General features: G+C 34.6%; 1 protein-coding gene across 1 annotated transcript in view; it reads left to right on the top strand.

Moving 5' to 3' along the window:
* The first annotated feature begins 4,581 nt into the window (after positions 1-4,581).
* Positions 4,582-15,127, top strand: part of LOC117179941 (S-formylglutathione hydrolase) — a 26,167-nt gene continuing 15,621 nt past the window's right edge. The window contains exon 1 of the mRNA XM_033372173.1: positions 4,582-4,805. Within this exon, the coding sequence (XP_033228064.1) occupies positions 4,710-4,805 (96 nt within the window). The 5' untranslated portion in view covers positions 4,582-4,709. The remainder of the gene's footprint in view (positions 4,806-15,127) is intronic.

Genomic DNA, 15,127 nt, shown 5'->3' with positions numbered 1-15,127 from the left:
GCGTGTATGTTTTTATTTGAGGGGAAAAATAATTTTAAATGCAAAATAAACATTTTGAATAACTGTTTATTTGTTAAAAGTTTTTTATCCAAATTCCAGCTAAAATTAGATTCTGACATCTGAGAACAAGGAAATAAGTATTATCAGTTTGTTTCTAAAGTTTGCAAGAAGACAAAATTTTAGCCTTCGTTATTATTATTATAATAAAAATTATATGTGAGAAGTTGTCGGCTCTGGAAGCTACGATCATGGTTGTCCTTGGAGTCCGGTCTCTAACCGCGGATAATCTTACGTGTTGGACAAGACCATTCGGAGGTGCAGCTTTCACCTCTAGATACTTTTTTTAGTGCTACCAGTTAATTGTAAAATGTTATAAGTAAGAGTATCGACGGACTAGATGAAGTGATCTCAAAATAACAGCCTTTTGCATCCGGTTTGCGATGGACTGAACCTGAGGCTTGTAGGCTGGAATCTTGTTGAGTTGGCTGAGAAATTAAGCTTGCATACCTTCAAGGCAGCTGATTATGAGAACTACAAGATGGAATTTGTAGCCTTGGTACAGCCTGCTAAGCTCAAAAAGAAGTGCTTGATCATCAACCTTTTTGATAATAATCAACCTCAACCTTTGCCGTGATATTACCACCGGTTGGTGCTGAAAATTCAATCAGGTAAATGGTCTTCGTCTTCAGGTCTTGGAGGGCAATAGCTGGCTTCACAACAGACTCGGGTTCTCCCTAGGAGTATGGAAAAACGGGCATTAGATCGGCATCATAGAAGTGCCAAAGACGGTAATATAACACATTCAAAGCTGCATTTTTGTTTCTCCGTGTACTTGTAGCCTGCATACTTTGAGCACCCACTGAGAATATGTCCAAGTGATTCTGGCTCTTGCTTTCACGCTCGGCAGTTAATATCACCTACGGAAACATTCAGTATACGCTCGCGGTAAACTATGGTGTCTAAAATGCTTTCTTGACAGACAAAAATAAATCCCTCAGTCTCCGATCCTAATCCAGCAGAGTTGAGAAACATGTTAGATAGACCCATCGATAGCTCTTGTCTACGTATAATTTACAGAATTTACCATGCTCTCCCAAAGTTTGTAGTGGTGCTAGGCCACATGTAGTGTCGCTGGACTCACATGGGAGACCATGCTCCTCTGCAGCGCGGTATAGAAACGCCGCAGCATTGACGACTTCATATTGATGTGCGAGTCACATAAGAGAATTTATTCTATTTAAAACTATAAGCAGGCCCTTTATCTCGAGGAAGGTATATTCGATGTACGAAAGATGCAGGATGATGATTTCGATCAATTTCCATCATCTTGCGATCTTGCGTGTACTTCGGTCAAATTGCATCAACTTATCGACCTTACAGTTTACTGCGCCGAACATGCAGAACAGTATAGATACGACCAGCATATTGTTAGATTAAAATTCATTCTTCGCAAATAATACGGAAGCCCAAATTTTTCTGAGATTTTGGCGAAACTTTTTTCAAGGGCCGTTTTTAACACACGCACAGTTTAGGTTTGTTGAATATTATTTCCACCTATGAGTTGAAAATTCTGATCGTCATGCGATTATGTAGTTTCTAGTCTTCCTTTGTATAGGTAGACGTAGGCACACTTATCCAGTCCAAAGCTCATGTCAATCGCTTTAGAGTTTAGAATACCTATTTGCCGCCGCCACAAGGAGTTTAAGGTCCTCCTTCAAAAATGCAAAGAGTTCAAGGTAGTCCATGTATAAAAGTTGGTTAACCTTATATAAATCGCTTCTGTTCGGCGGGCCGTATGAGTATCCAGAGCTTTTCCTTCGGAGCACAATAGATAGAAGCAAGAGGGAGATGCAGAAAAGTAGCGAACTGAAAGAGTCCCCTTGGAAGACCCCCCTCTTGTACATGAAGTCACTTGCCTTTCCTCTTTCTTGAGCTATATAATGTGAAGTTGTAAGTTCCAGAAGCTACGGTTATGCTTATTTGAGGTCATGTATCTTCTGTCCTAGCAGGTAAGCAAGAGCCGAAAATTTACGTGAGAAAACATCGTACAACACTGTTCCGTAGAGTCCAGCCTCTAGGCGAGGATGACCTTACACGGCCCCAAGATACTTTTTTAAAGCTACCAATAAAAATGATTAAAATAATGTTCTCCCGTTTGTCTGGGGTCACTGCCTGGTTGCCGCCTCAGTCCGGTCCTATTGTCACTCCCAAATGAATCATGTCCTCCATTCGAGAAAGGCCTATTGTGATGGCACTGCGCGATACTGGTAACGAAACCATATAATTAGTTGCATTGGGCAGTGTAGCCCAAAGCCATATTGGATCCGCAATTTTTTATTTTGAAATTATGACGTCATATTTGGATTGAGCAACCTTAAAAAGATAAGGATAATTATTTTTATCCAGTTCGTATAATGATTCCGATTCGTGTCTCTCCATATTGTATATTCCATTTTCAACTGGATTTTTCTCGGAAATGAAATGTGCTATGCTTTTTTTCCTGGATGATTTAAATTTATCATTGAATAATCTGAAAAATGGTGTTTTTCACTAGAAGAAACATTTTTTCCAGTTCCACTAGAATTTAGGTAAATATTGTCAAAAAATGACAGTCTTTTTCCTCATTTTAGAGGTGGCGAAATACAGGAAAATTTTTCACTATTATTTTCTAGTATTGCGGAGTTAACGAGCTTTTACCTGGTTCAAGGTGCATCTATTTTGGTCAATTCGTTCGAGAGATATTAGGTTTTGAAAGTAAACTTTTTTAAAAAGTCCAGTATGTGCCGCTTTAATTTCCTTGACCTGGTCTTCATCGAGTTTAGTTATTGTGAAAAGTTTGGCAACTGTGGCTACTTTTAGGTTATTATGAAGGGCCTGCCTTACTGAAAATTCTTATATAGGTTCCTATATAAGGTTCCTATATAGGAACCTACATAGGATTCTACATAGGATCCTACATAGGATCCTATATGTTTCACCTATAGGAAATGACATAGGATCCTATAATTGATCCTATATAAGTTCCTATATAGGATCCTATATAGGATCATGTAAATGTTTCTGTATGGGACCAGATCCAGATGCACAATACTATTCTATGGCACCTACGGCTGTGCAGAAGTTTTTTTGATCCTCCAGGAGCTCCTAGAGACTTACGTACCATTAGGTACCATGAGGTACCATTAGTTAGGTACCAACAGTTAAGTACCAACGGTTAGGTACCATTAGGTACCATATAAGGGAGTGCCCTATACAGGCACCTATATAGGATCCTATGCCCTTTCCTATAGGGTGCACCTATAGGTGAAACATATAGGATCCTATGTAGGTTCCTATATAGGATCCTATATAGAAACCTATATAGAAATTTTCAGTAGGGTGGCTATAAAATATTTCTGGACTTCTCAGCCGCATCTTCTTCAAACCCCTGATTTCATTCGGTATGATGCTATCAGAATGGGGCCTCTTTGGAGTCTGCATTTTGCTAGTTGTTACGTTCGATTGATTTAACAATTTGACATCTCAACCTCTTCCTAGCAGCATCCGACAATTTAGCTTGTCATATTTTTACCATTACGTTTGACTCCCTGGTATCAACATTGCATGCAAGTTAACTACGTAAGTCCCTATATCCCGCTACGCCAGGGTTACTCCCAGATGGTTCCTTCGGTAATTGCAATTTGCACAGGAGAAGATACTTTTTTCAGTGGGTTAATTTCCGACTTACCTGGGTGTTTTATTTTTGATTTAGGAAAGAACTCATTTCATTCCCACGAGTAGCTCGGAAGATATTTAGCCAATCTCCATAGAGTTCTGCCTGTAGAGATTAGGAAATTTTACTCTGAAAGGTAGTTTACGTCTTTGCTTAGGGAGTTGTTTTAAGAATAAAAGCTACCCGATTTTCGCTGCTTGAACGAATTCGTGCTAATACTTCCACCCTACTAAACACTTGCTCATACTTATCAGGTTCGTCTTCGCTGCGGCTTCCGGTCAACGTCACCCACGAAAAAACTTAAACTTCCTCACAGTGGTCAGGTCCGAACATGCCGTACATCACCCTAAAACAAACGTAACACAAATTAAAAGAAAAAGGATGAATTGAATATTGAGGTGATGGATGCAATAAGCCGCAAAACACTCGAAAACTTGTCGAAAAGTGAAACAAAATATACCTTTGTATTCATTTTGATGCGGCCGACCAATTTTTTAATCAAATTTTTTAATTCGAAAATTATTGCTCAAAATGAGCAATAATAACGCACTTTGTTTAAAAAAGTAATATTTTTATTATTTTTTAATAACAAATTAATTCTAAACAAAAACCACATTTCGCGCAATGTGACCAGTAATACGGTCATTTAAAAAGTGCTGTTCAAATAACTTATCGCGTGAAAGTTGTTCACTATAGGCTTTAAGAAAGTTTTTCTGAAAATTTGATTTAAAAAACCGGTTGACAATTGTAGAAATGGCAGAGGAGTTTCGTGTGTGCCATTTCGAAATTTCGAAAACAAATGAATGTCCCAACTTAAAAAATGTCTTTTTATTTATAGTCAGTTCGTTTACAGTATCCAAATATTTAATAACCTCAGAAGTATTATCTTTTTGTTCTGTATTTATTTCTATGAACGCAATTTTTTTACGTTCAAGCGTGTGATCTGCAAAGAAGCATAAGTTATTTAGAATAAAATATCCGATTTTCCATCCGAAAAATGTCCGAGAATGAGCGTGTTGGAACTGGTAGGAAAAGAATAAAACGTAACACAGACAAATGGCAAACAAACGTCTATACAGCGTCAAAAAATGAGGTGACAGTCATAGTTTTTTTACTGAAAATAATAACAAAAACAGTTAATATACAACCATCATTAGGAATTATGTTATTATCGAATTAATATATTTTAATTATAGTTTTCAAATTTAATTACACGAAAATTCTATTCCTTTCATCCATATTGGTAATTATAATTTTTGAATTTCAGCTTACTTTTAATTGCATTTTTTTAATATTTATGAATGACAGGTTTAACGTATTATTTTCACAAATGATTTGAAACATTTTAACCTCTGTGTGTGTGTGTGTGTGTGTGTGTGTGTGTGTGTGTGTGTGTGTGTGTGTGTGTGTGTGTGTGTGTGTGTGTGTGTGTGTGTGTGTGTGTGTGTGTGTGTGTGTGTGTGTGTGTGTGTGTGTGTGTGTGTGTGTGTGCGGTCAATGCTATCTTGCCTTTTTTATTTTAAAAAATCTATTATCAGTTACCGATTCGGGTTGCGGTAGAAACCATCTACAGTGTCTAATCTACATGTGTATACATTTTTAAGTCGATCTATGCAACGGTGTGGGCGGTATCGAGCCTCAACGGTACCATTTTGAATTTTATATAGTAGAAGATTTATAGCCCTACTTTTCTGTCCTGGCATACTTCCCTTTTTACTTCTCTTTTTTCAGCTTGGGCAAGCTGCTATTTACTTTACCTTGATACATTTGTTTCGTTAGTCGATTATCGTGTTACTTACTTTGTCCATGAAAGTTTCCCCACAAATTATGTGCAAAAACTTCATATCGATCGCGTTAATTGTACTCTTATCCTCTTCTTAACAGGTCCATCTTTTTCTACAGTATAGCACAGTTGGTACAAATATAGAATTATGTCATCCCCTTTTAGCTGTATTTGATATATTTTTACTTCTGATAATGGGCCCTGCTTTACAGATAACCTTCTTACCATCCTTTATACGCCTATCTAACTCCTTATCTATCTTTACGTCCATAGTGAATAAGCTACCAAGATTAAAGTACTTATCAACTTGTTCTATTATCTCATCATTTAATACGATGTTGCATATTGTTTTCTCACTCCCCTTACAGCATGAGATATCGGCGGGATAACCCATTTATCTCCCAGGATATTGTGAGCATATCCCAGGAGATCCTAGGGATATAACAAATAGTATCCTACAGGGCGAAAATCTCGATATCCCTGGAATGTCCCAAGGATATCTCAGAATATCCTCAGGATATCCCATTAATGTTCCAAATTCATATGCCAAGGATGTTCCCAAGATATCCCAATTCTATAATTTAGTATATTACTGGAAATTTAAATACATCTACTCCCAATTATATTCATATTCAATCGCACCAGAAAAATAAGAAATAATTTAACAATATTAGGTATTTTCCGGAGATTTAATAGAAAGTACAATATTATAAAGTGCAATAATAGTAAAGTTCGTTGTAATGTCACTTTCGGGTAAATTCCATCATGGCTGTCAGTGTGCGAAAACTGTCGCGCAGTAATAAGTGACACTTTAACAAAAATCAACAATTTCTCGAATATTTGGGCCAAATTATAATCAATTGTCATTTATATTATACAAACGAACGCGGTACATATTAGTTTCATTTTTTTTTATCATAAAAACTGATTTTGCCGTTTAAAAAGTGCGATCTTTAAACTGCGCAATTTAGATTTTACAGGTACAATAACAGCCAACTTTTAAATTTTTAGGGAGTGAATTATTTTTTATTGTAAGTAGGCTGTTATTGGTTATGGAAATTATTCGCATTAATCATTTCTTGCTAATTATACTGAGATAGGATTTTGAAAGAAACCGAATATTCGAGATTTGTACAAAGTGGTATTTTTTTAAACGGATGTTTGTAAAGCTTAATGTTTTCAGGCATTCTACATATTTTAATAAATATGCATTTCAGAAATATTGGATTCCATTGCCAAAATTGTGTATATCCCACACAGGACATTGAGCGGATTCGTACGGGGCGGAAATCTCGATATCCTTGGAATATGCCAAGAATATCCCGGGAGATTTTTGGGAGATTTTTTCAGGATATCCTATATCCTACCGAGATATCTAAGGGATATGCCAAGGATATCATTTTGTTATGAGGGATCGTTTCTTCGAACACCATAATTTTTGTTTTATTTGCGTTAATTTTAAGGACTATATTGTTCATGCTTTTATTCAGTTTGTTCGCCCAGTCAATGAAAGAAGATTCAAAAGAATTAAACGTAATTGGAATCTGGTATTCCCTTTGAATCCGGTTTCTGAACACCCCTTTTCTGGGTTTGAAAGGAATAAGCTGATATAAAATTAGAATTGCTCTCTGTTCGTGAAATAGAACTGAATTTTTAGGTACTGTGATAAAAATATAAGTTAATAATAACAGTGATCCCCACCATATGTTTTCCGACTGTTTTAAATTTAATTTTCGTTCAGCTTCAATGCTCGGTGCATGTTTGATGTCTGATGAGCGGCACAGCTTGTCTCGATTTTTGGATCTTCCCAAATTCACGCAATCGGTTGGAATTCGACGTTTTGGTTTCGACGTAATTATGACCTACCAAAACACTCATGAATCCGGATAGTTCCACAAATTGAATTTCAATCCTGGCACATCCCTTTTAACTTTAAATGCTTTTGAATCTTTTTCATGTACTGGACAGGATTCTTTGCAAATTTCCGATTGATTTTGCGATAACAAGCTTATAATCTGCGAACGCTAATCCACGTACCCTTACGGTTTTTAGATCCACACCTTCGTCGAAGAGGGCCATTCTTAGACATGTGTCCATGAATATTATAAATAGCCATTAGGATATAACGCAATCTTGTCTAACAGCTGGGATAGTATCGAAAAAGTCACTCTGTTTTCCATTAATCCTTACACTCGCTTTGCTACCGGTACATATTGCTTTTATTGCTTGTAGGAGCAATCCATTAACTCTCTACTTTTTCAGGACTTCACAAAGTTTATGTCTATCCGCCTTGTTAAATTCTTTTTCTAGGTCAACTAATGGATAGTAAACTTCTTTTCCTACTTTTAAACTATTTTCTGTGATCTGTTTTAAGCTAAATAATTGATCCATACATAATCTTCCTGGCATAAATCCACTTTGGACTTCCCATATCTTTTCTTCTGTTATTTTCATTATTCTAAGAATGAGTATTTTTTAGAATATTTTACTTTCTATCTAGATACATAAATTTATCAATTCGCATAGTCTATGTGGCAGCCTTACCGTTTTTTTAAGTTCTTACTTATATCCCTAACCTCATTGACACAGACTTTCACAATTGAGTTTTCTAACGCATCGTATTCTGCATTGCAGTTGTGGTGACCTATAGATTCATCCCCAAAAAAATTTCAAAAGAGTCTCTCAAAGCATGTAGTATACCGTCTGTATTATACAATATTTCATCTTTGCTATTTATCATGCTGACAAACTCTGTACTTTTAATTTCATTCATATTTTTATAAGGCAGTTTTTTGCTTCCTTCGATTTGCAAAATATACATAGTAGGATTGTGCATGACAATACATTACTTTATCATAAAACTCTCGCTTTATTAAAATGTGATTAATTAACAAAATATAAAGTAATGATAAATACAGTTAAAAAATTAGTTTTCAACACAGCTACCTTTGTAGCAATCAATCTTGAAAACGTTAAATGTCTAATACTGTGTTTTTAAATGCTTTTAAGGGTGTTGGATAAACGACTTTGAAAATGGCCGAATTTCTCTGAAATTGGACGAAATCCAAATCCCCCACTTTTCCGGAACTGGAAAATATGTATATCTAATTTTAATTTGTATTGAGATGAAAATGAATTATACTAACGTATAGTCGGACAAAATCTGAGGGGACAGCCAAAATTATAAGACTTTATTCTACGTTATTATAATAAGAACTTGGTCATTCATTGCGGTAAACGACGTGAAAGTGAAATTGTGGAAAGATATAATCCAAAAGAAGAGAGATTGAAAATCTGACGTAAGAGTTCATTCGAAGAAGACGAAACTTGATCACATTTTCAAACAATATATTTTCACTCACAACACCGACCATTTTAACGAAATCAAAGGGAAGGCCCAAACTTCTAAGGCTTTATTTTTTCTCATTAGTATAAGCATTTGGACATTTATTGCGGTAAAAGGCGTCAAAGTGAAATCTTTTGGAAATCAACTCTGGACGGGGCTGCATCAATAATATTATAGAGAATTTCCTTGGAGTTCCATCTGTCGGCCACTGCATTATTATCAAAAACTGCAGAAATGTTGAGCTAATAATTATTTTTCTTATTTATTTTAGCAAATTTTCCTCACATAAATAAGGATTGATCTAAAAATAGAAAAAAAGCTAGCTTTTGTGAAAAGAAATGTGGAAGTTATGTGTCCATTTGTAATCCGTATATAAAATGTGCAAGCGATCCCCAGCTGAAAATTCCTGTACAGGAACCTCGGAGGATCCTGCACATGTTCCTGTACACGAACTAGTAGACAAACCTGTATTGGTAATCTTGACGGTGCCTGTGCAGGAATTTGGCGACGGAAACTGTATATGGCCCTGCAAAGAAACATGTATGCGAGGTAACCTTTGAATGATCCTTTACAGGTTTCTTCACAGAGCCAACTGAGGTGTGGGTTCATATGCAGGAGCATGTTTAGAATTCTTCACATGAACCTGCGTAGGAACTAATCCACGAAGGTTGAATGTTGAATGTTGAAGGTTGAATGTTCAAGGAAATAAAAGGAATGCAACTTTATAGCTGTTAAAGGAACCTGTACATGTTTCTGTAAAGAATTCTTCCAAAGGTTCCTGTCCCAGGTTCCTCTTCCAAACGTTCCTTCCAAAGCGCCTGTCCCAAGATTTAACTTTCACGTCGTTTACTGAAATGAATGACCAAACTCTTATTATAATAAGGAAGAATAAGGTCTTAGAATTTTGGTTTTTCCTCCAAATTTGTCTAAAGTGTCGGTGCTATGCAAAAAAATATATTTTTCAAATAAAAATTCCACAAAATCCATTATTCATTAGACATTATATTAGTCATTATTGGCTGCTATGCGTTATGGCTGAAACATAAGGAATAAGAAGATATACCTTTCTATATGTATATTTACAAAATAAAAACGTCTTCTCTGCAGGTGTGCGTTAAAGAGGACTCTCTTCTGCATATGCAAACAAAATTTCATTCGGATCGGTAAAGATTTGTGGCGGCTAACGAATTTTGTTCATTTTTCCCCCACTGTGCGCCGCAGCCCTCTGCCGAATTAGAAGGTGCTGCGGTGGCATACCTAAGATGGTTTAGCCTAATAGCTCCTTCCTTCAACAGGTACCCTGGTTCACCCAAATGCATCTAAATAAGGTGTTAGATGATTTCGCTAGCCGTTTATACCATGTCACCTGTTTGTAAAATCAATGCCCTCAGTTGACTTTCAGTTGACTCTGAGGGTTTCTGGATGGATAGGGGGTTGAAGCAAGGGTTCCCGCTTAGCCCAACGCATTTTGCAATTTTAATCGCCGATGTGGAAATTAAGCTAGCGGCCGCAGTGGTAAGAGGACTTAGGGTAGGAGGAGTCAGGATATGGTCACTCGCATATGCAGATGACATAGTGATTCTAGCAAATAGCGAAGAGGCTTTAAATGAGATGAAGAAAAGGTTGAGAAGATACTTAGACAAAAATAGGCTAGAGTTAAATGCGGACAAGTCGAAGGTTGTGGTGTTTAGAAAAGGAGGTGGGAGAGATAAGGGAGGGGAGTGGAACTGGAAGGGAAAATCGGTACAGGAGGTGAAGGAGTTTGTGTACCTGGGCTTTGTGTTTCGGAGGAATAGAGGAGTGGATGGTCATATAAAAGAGAGTGTGAGCAGGGAAAATGTAATAAGGCAGATGTAGGGGCTGGGGAAGAGCTTGTTCGCAGATGATTTTGTAAGGAGAATGAAATTGTTTGATTCGTTAGTGATGAGTGTCTTATTTGGCAGAGTGACGGTGTAGAGGTAGAACATAAGTGAAGAGGTAAATAGGATACAGAAAGGTATTTAAAGTGAACACTGGGGTTGGCAAGGAATACGCGGAACTATATTGTCAGGAGGGAGACAGGAAGAACGAGTTTAGGAATTATAACGGGGAGTCGAGCGTGTTAATATGAGGAGAAAATTTTGGAAGAGGGCGGAAATAAGTTGGTTAGGGAGTGTTGGTGGGAGAAGGAGAACATACGTAGGTGAGCGAAGATGGAGGGGAAAAGGGAAAGGTATTTTAGAACGAATGGATTGCAGATGGATTAAGTGAGAAGAATGCACGAGTAAGGAAGGAAGCTATATGAGTTAGTTCAAAAGAATGGCATGGAGAAAGAGAATGCAGAAGGAGAGTAGAGAATAAGAGAGTCAAGGTTTAACGGAAACTATGTGTGGATTATGACAGGGAGGGAGCACTGGTTGGAGGAGTGTGAAGAGGTGGAAAGAAGTGGGATAAGCATGGAGATATTGTTGAATGAAAGGGGGGGGCAAAAGGGCAATAGCATGGTTGAAGGGGGTGTTGGGAAGATAGAGAAGAAGAGAATGAACGAGAAAAAAAATGGAGAAGGAAATATTGTAAATAGAAGAGGAAGCAGGTGAAAAGAAATATAAATATTGTAAATAGTAGATAAGTATTAGGGGTTAGCCGCGGAGGCAGAGGCTGGCAATGTGAGACATAGCAAAAAAAATAGCGACATGCGTGCGAGGTGAAGCGAAATGCGAGCGGATTAGATATAATGTGTGGATGATTGTTAATTCTTAAGAGGTAGTTGTAAGAAAATTCTCTAAAAAATGGAAGTTTAAGCCAGTCAATTTTGTAAGGCTAGCAGGCCTCAGTTTACAATACGAATATAACAATTATCCCCGTAAGATTTAAGTATGAGTATTTCAACCTTTATATTTTCACCCACTTTCTTTTCATGTTCCGGAGTTTTTTTTACACTTTCCTGAGCATAGTTCTTTGATAAACTTGCTAGTGTATAATACCTTTAGCCATCTTCCAATAACTTCCAACCATGACCTTAAAACAACAAAGCAAACAAAAAATCCGGATTCCAATTTATTTTACGTAACGGTAAAAAGAAATAAGAAAATAAATGAGGAGAGTGTTAAGGTTATTTTCGGACTGAAAACAAATAAATTCAATTTCTTAAAAAATGAAATTGACCAAAAATAAAGCAAAAGTGTTTCAACAAGGACGACTTTTCCACCTGTGACGCGATAATTATAGTAATCTGATTACCACGTCATAGGCCTCCAACGGACAATAGAAAATAAACCATATTTTATTTCTTATAAACTAGGAATTTAGTTGGCTGGAATGATAAAAGTCAAGATCTGGGTAACTTTTGGATAGAATTAAAAAAATAGACACCAAACTCTCGCTTTCAGTAAAGTGTCGGGAGTTGCCTTCAAATGGCCTTGGAAGGCTGAGAAGAGAGTGACTGAAAGCGAGAGTTCGGTGTACTAGAAACGTTTAGGTTTGAGAATGAACAAATATAATAAGTGGTTTATTAATGGATGAGGGAGGTCAGCGAGTTAATTTGCACGGTAATTTATAAAATAATTGTTTTATTTAATACTACTGGATAGAAATATGTACATTTTAATCAAATAAAATATTTTAGTAGAAAATAAAGTAAGTTGCAGGCGTGAGCAGTAGTAAACAAAAAATGGCGAAAGAAAAAAAAAGTATAGGAGATTTGAGGGGTTCACATTTTTTTCGAGAGTAACTAATTTTAAACATTGTTTAAGATTGTAGCGGGGTCTTTGTGGATAATGTGGCGACAGCAATAAATTAGAAAAATTTAAACAACAGCCTGGCGTTTATGATATCGGTAGCAAAGTTCTTTGGGAATAATGGATAATGGAGCGATAGCAAACAAAAATTGGCATATGGATCAACGGCAGCGGAATTTCGGAAATAATTTAACGACTTCCGGTATAACTGCAGCAGCTTGAAGGTTCTTCCAAGCCTTATAAACTATATCATTTAAAATATTTCTAATTTTTCCTAACACTTTCTTCTTAATTTCTGAAAAATTAAAAAAAATCCTTTACATTTTTCAGATTCTTCCTTGACAATTTGAAATTTTCCCATGAATCTTACGAACATTTGTTTATTCTCTTGAAACCTCTCAAAATCCTTAAAAAGTTTCGACTTTGTTCACAAAATTTTCCAAAATCTACATTTTGTTCAAAATATGTTTGATACAAATTTTCTACATTCTATTTCAATATTTGAAGAAATCATTTGAAATATTTTGCAATCTTTTATAATTTTCCTTTAAGAGTATGTTCTCAACAAAAAATTAAAAAATAAGCATTTCTAAATATTTAGCAATTTTTATGTTTATTTAAAATGGATAATTTAATTTCGAATATTCAAAGCTAAAAAATTCGAAGCTGAATTGTTTTAAATAGAAAGCCTTAAGCGTTAAAATGTGTAGACATCTAAATTTAATCTTTGAACCATTGGCTGATTAAGACAATTTGCCGCCTTAGGTAGTTGCGAAATTGCCGCCCCTCCCCCACCCCTTCATAGTTTTTTCGAAGAATTAAATAAGTGTTTATCAGCAGAGGAAAATATTGAAAAGGATAGGATTAATATGCGGTTCCTTTGTTATGAAATAATTTTATTGATAACAATTGATGAATCACAATTTTCATCCGCAATTTCAAAACGTTCGAAATTTTGCCATCCCTAAAAAGTGACACCATAGACAGCTGCCTACGTTGCCTGTTCGGTAAATCCGCCACTGCTTTGAACGTTACAATTTGAATTGTTCTTTTTTTGAAACTTTTATTTTATAACTCAAAGTAATACATTTTTATTTATAAAAAACAATTGAATAATGATTTATGATTAATACAGTTTTAAACAACAAATTCAGAAGCTTTATAAGAATTTTGAAAGGTTTCAAGATAATAAACTTTTTTTTTAGATTCCTTGAGAAAATTTATAAGATTTTTCATTTTTTTTAAATGAATTTTAAGAGATAATTTATAAGGATTTCAAGAAATTTCAAAAAATTTCAAAAGACTCCTAAATATTTAAAAATTTATAAGTATTTTCAAATTATAAAGCATTTTAAAATATGTTTAAAAGTTTTGAAAAAATTTTTTAAATAATTTAAAATTCGAAAAAAATCCTGATTTTCTGTAAATGTAAATTTTTGAAGATTGTGAAGTTAAATTTTGCAACTTTTTAATGATCATTTCAAAAGATATTTAAATTTTTTTAATTTTCAGAAATAATTAAAAATTCGAAGGTCTAAATTTTCTTTAATCTAGATTTTTGAAGATTTTTAAGGTTTTAAAGAGTTTGAAAGGTTTCAAGATAAAAATAACATTTTCTTAATAATTCCTTTAACATTTTTTATTATTTTTAAACTTGAAATATTAATTTTTTTAAACTTTAAAAATATTTTTTAAATGAACAGAAGATTTCCATAATTGTCAAAAAAAAAACCTGGAAAATGTAAAGGTAATGTTTCTAATTTTTCAACATTTAAAAAAATAGGCAAATAATTTTAAAAGATGTTAAAACGTTTCGAAAACGATTCAAAAATGATAAATTTGAAAATTACATTAAAAATTTAGTGTAGACTTTTGAAGATTTTTAAAGAAAATATAAAATACTATTTTATTTTGTGAATATAATTTTAATTAAAAAGATTGTCAAACAATTTCAAAAGATTTCCTAATTTTTTTTACGTGTAGATTTTTTAAGCTCTGAAAGTAAAATTTTAAGACTTTTTAAGGATTGTGAAAGGATTCAAGATAATAAAAAAAATTTTCCAAGATTCCTGGTAACATTTATTATTTTTTATTGAGAAACATTAATAATAATTGTAATTGGGTGATGTTCGACTAAATAGTTGCATTTTCAACCGAAAAAGGACTTTTTTACCAACCAAAAAATTGAATTTTCGACCAAAAAGATTGACTTTTCTTGATTAACCAAATTTTTAACAAAATAATTAAATATAATGTTCATTCCTTAAGTTTATAAATTATACGAATTTCTTCGTCGAGGTCAAAAATTTCATTTAAATAATTGAGTAGAATCTGTGCAATATGTTAACTATTTCAAATATTTTTCAGAATTTTATAGTTTGTAGGTAATTCGATGTTTTGCTTTCTTTTTAAATATTAGTAAAATTCCACACATATGTATATAATTAAAATTTATGTATATATATATAGATAAAAAGAGATATTTCGGGTTTCACTCGTGTACAAAACTACTACGAATTGTTTGCCGACGTTTCGTGAACATTGCAGTTCACATCTTCAGGGCTGACCTG

The sequence above is a fragment of the Belonocnema kinseyi genome, chromosome 9 (genome assembly GCF_010883055.1).
Source record: "Belonocnema kinseyi isolate 2016_QV_RU_SX_M_011 chromosome 9, B_treatae_v1, whole genome shotgun sequence".
NCBI lineage: Eukaryota > Metazoa > Arthropoda > Insecta > Hymenoptera > Cynipidae > Belonocnema > Belonocnema kinseyi.
Note: the sequence above shows the minus strand (reverse complement) of the source record. Positions and strands in the feature narration are given on the sequence as shown.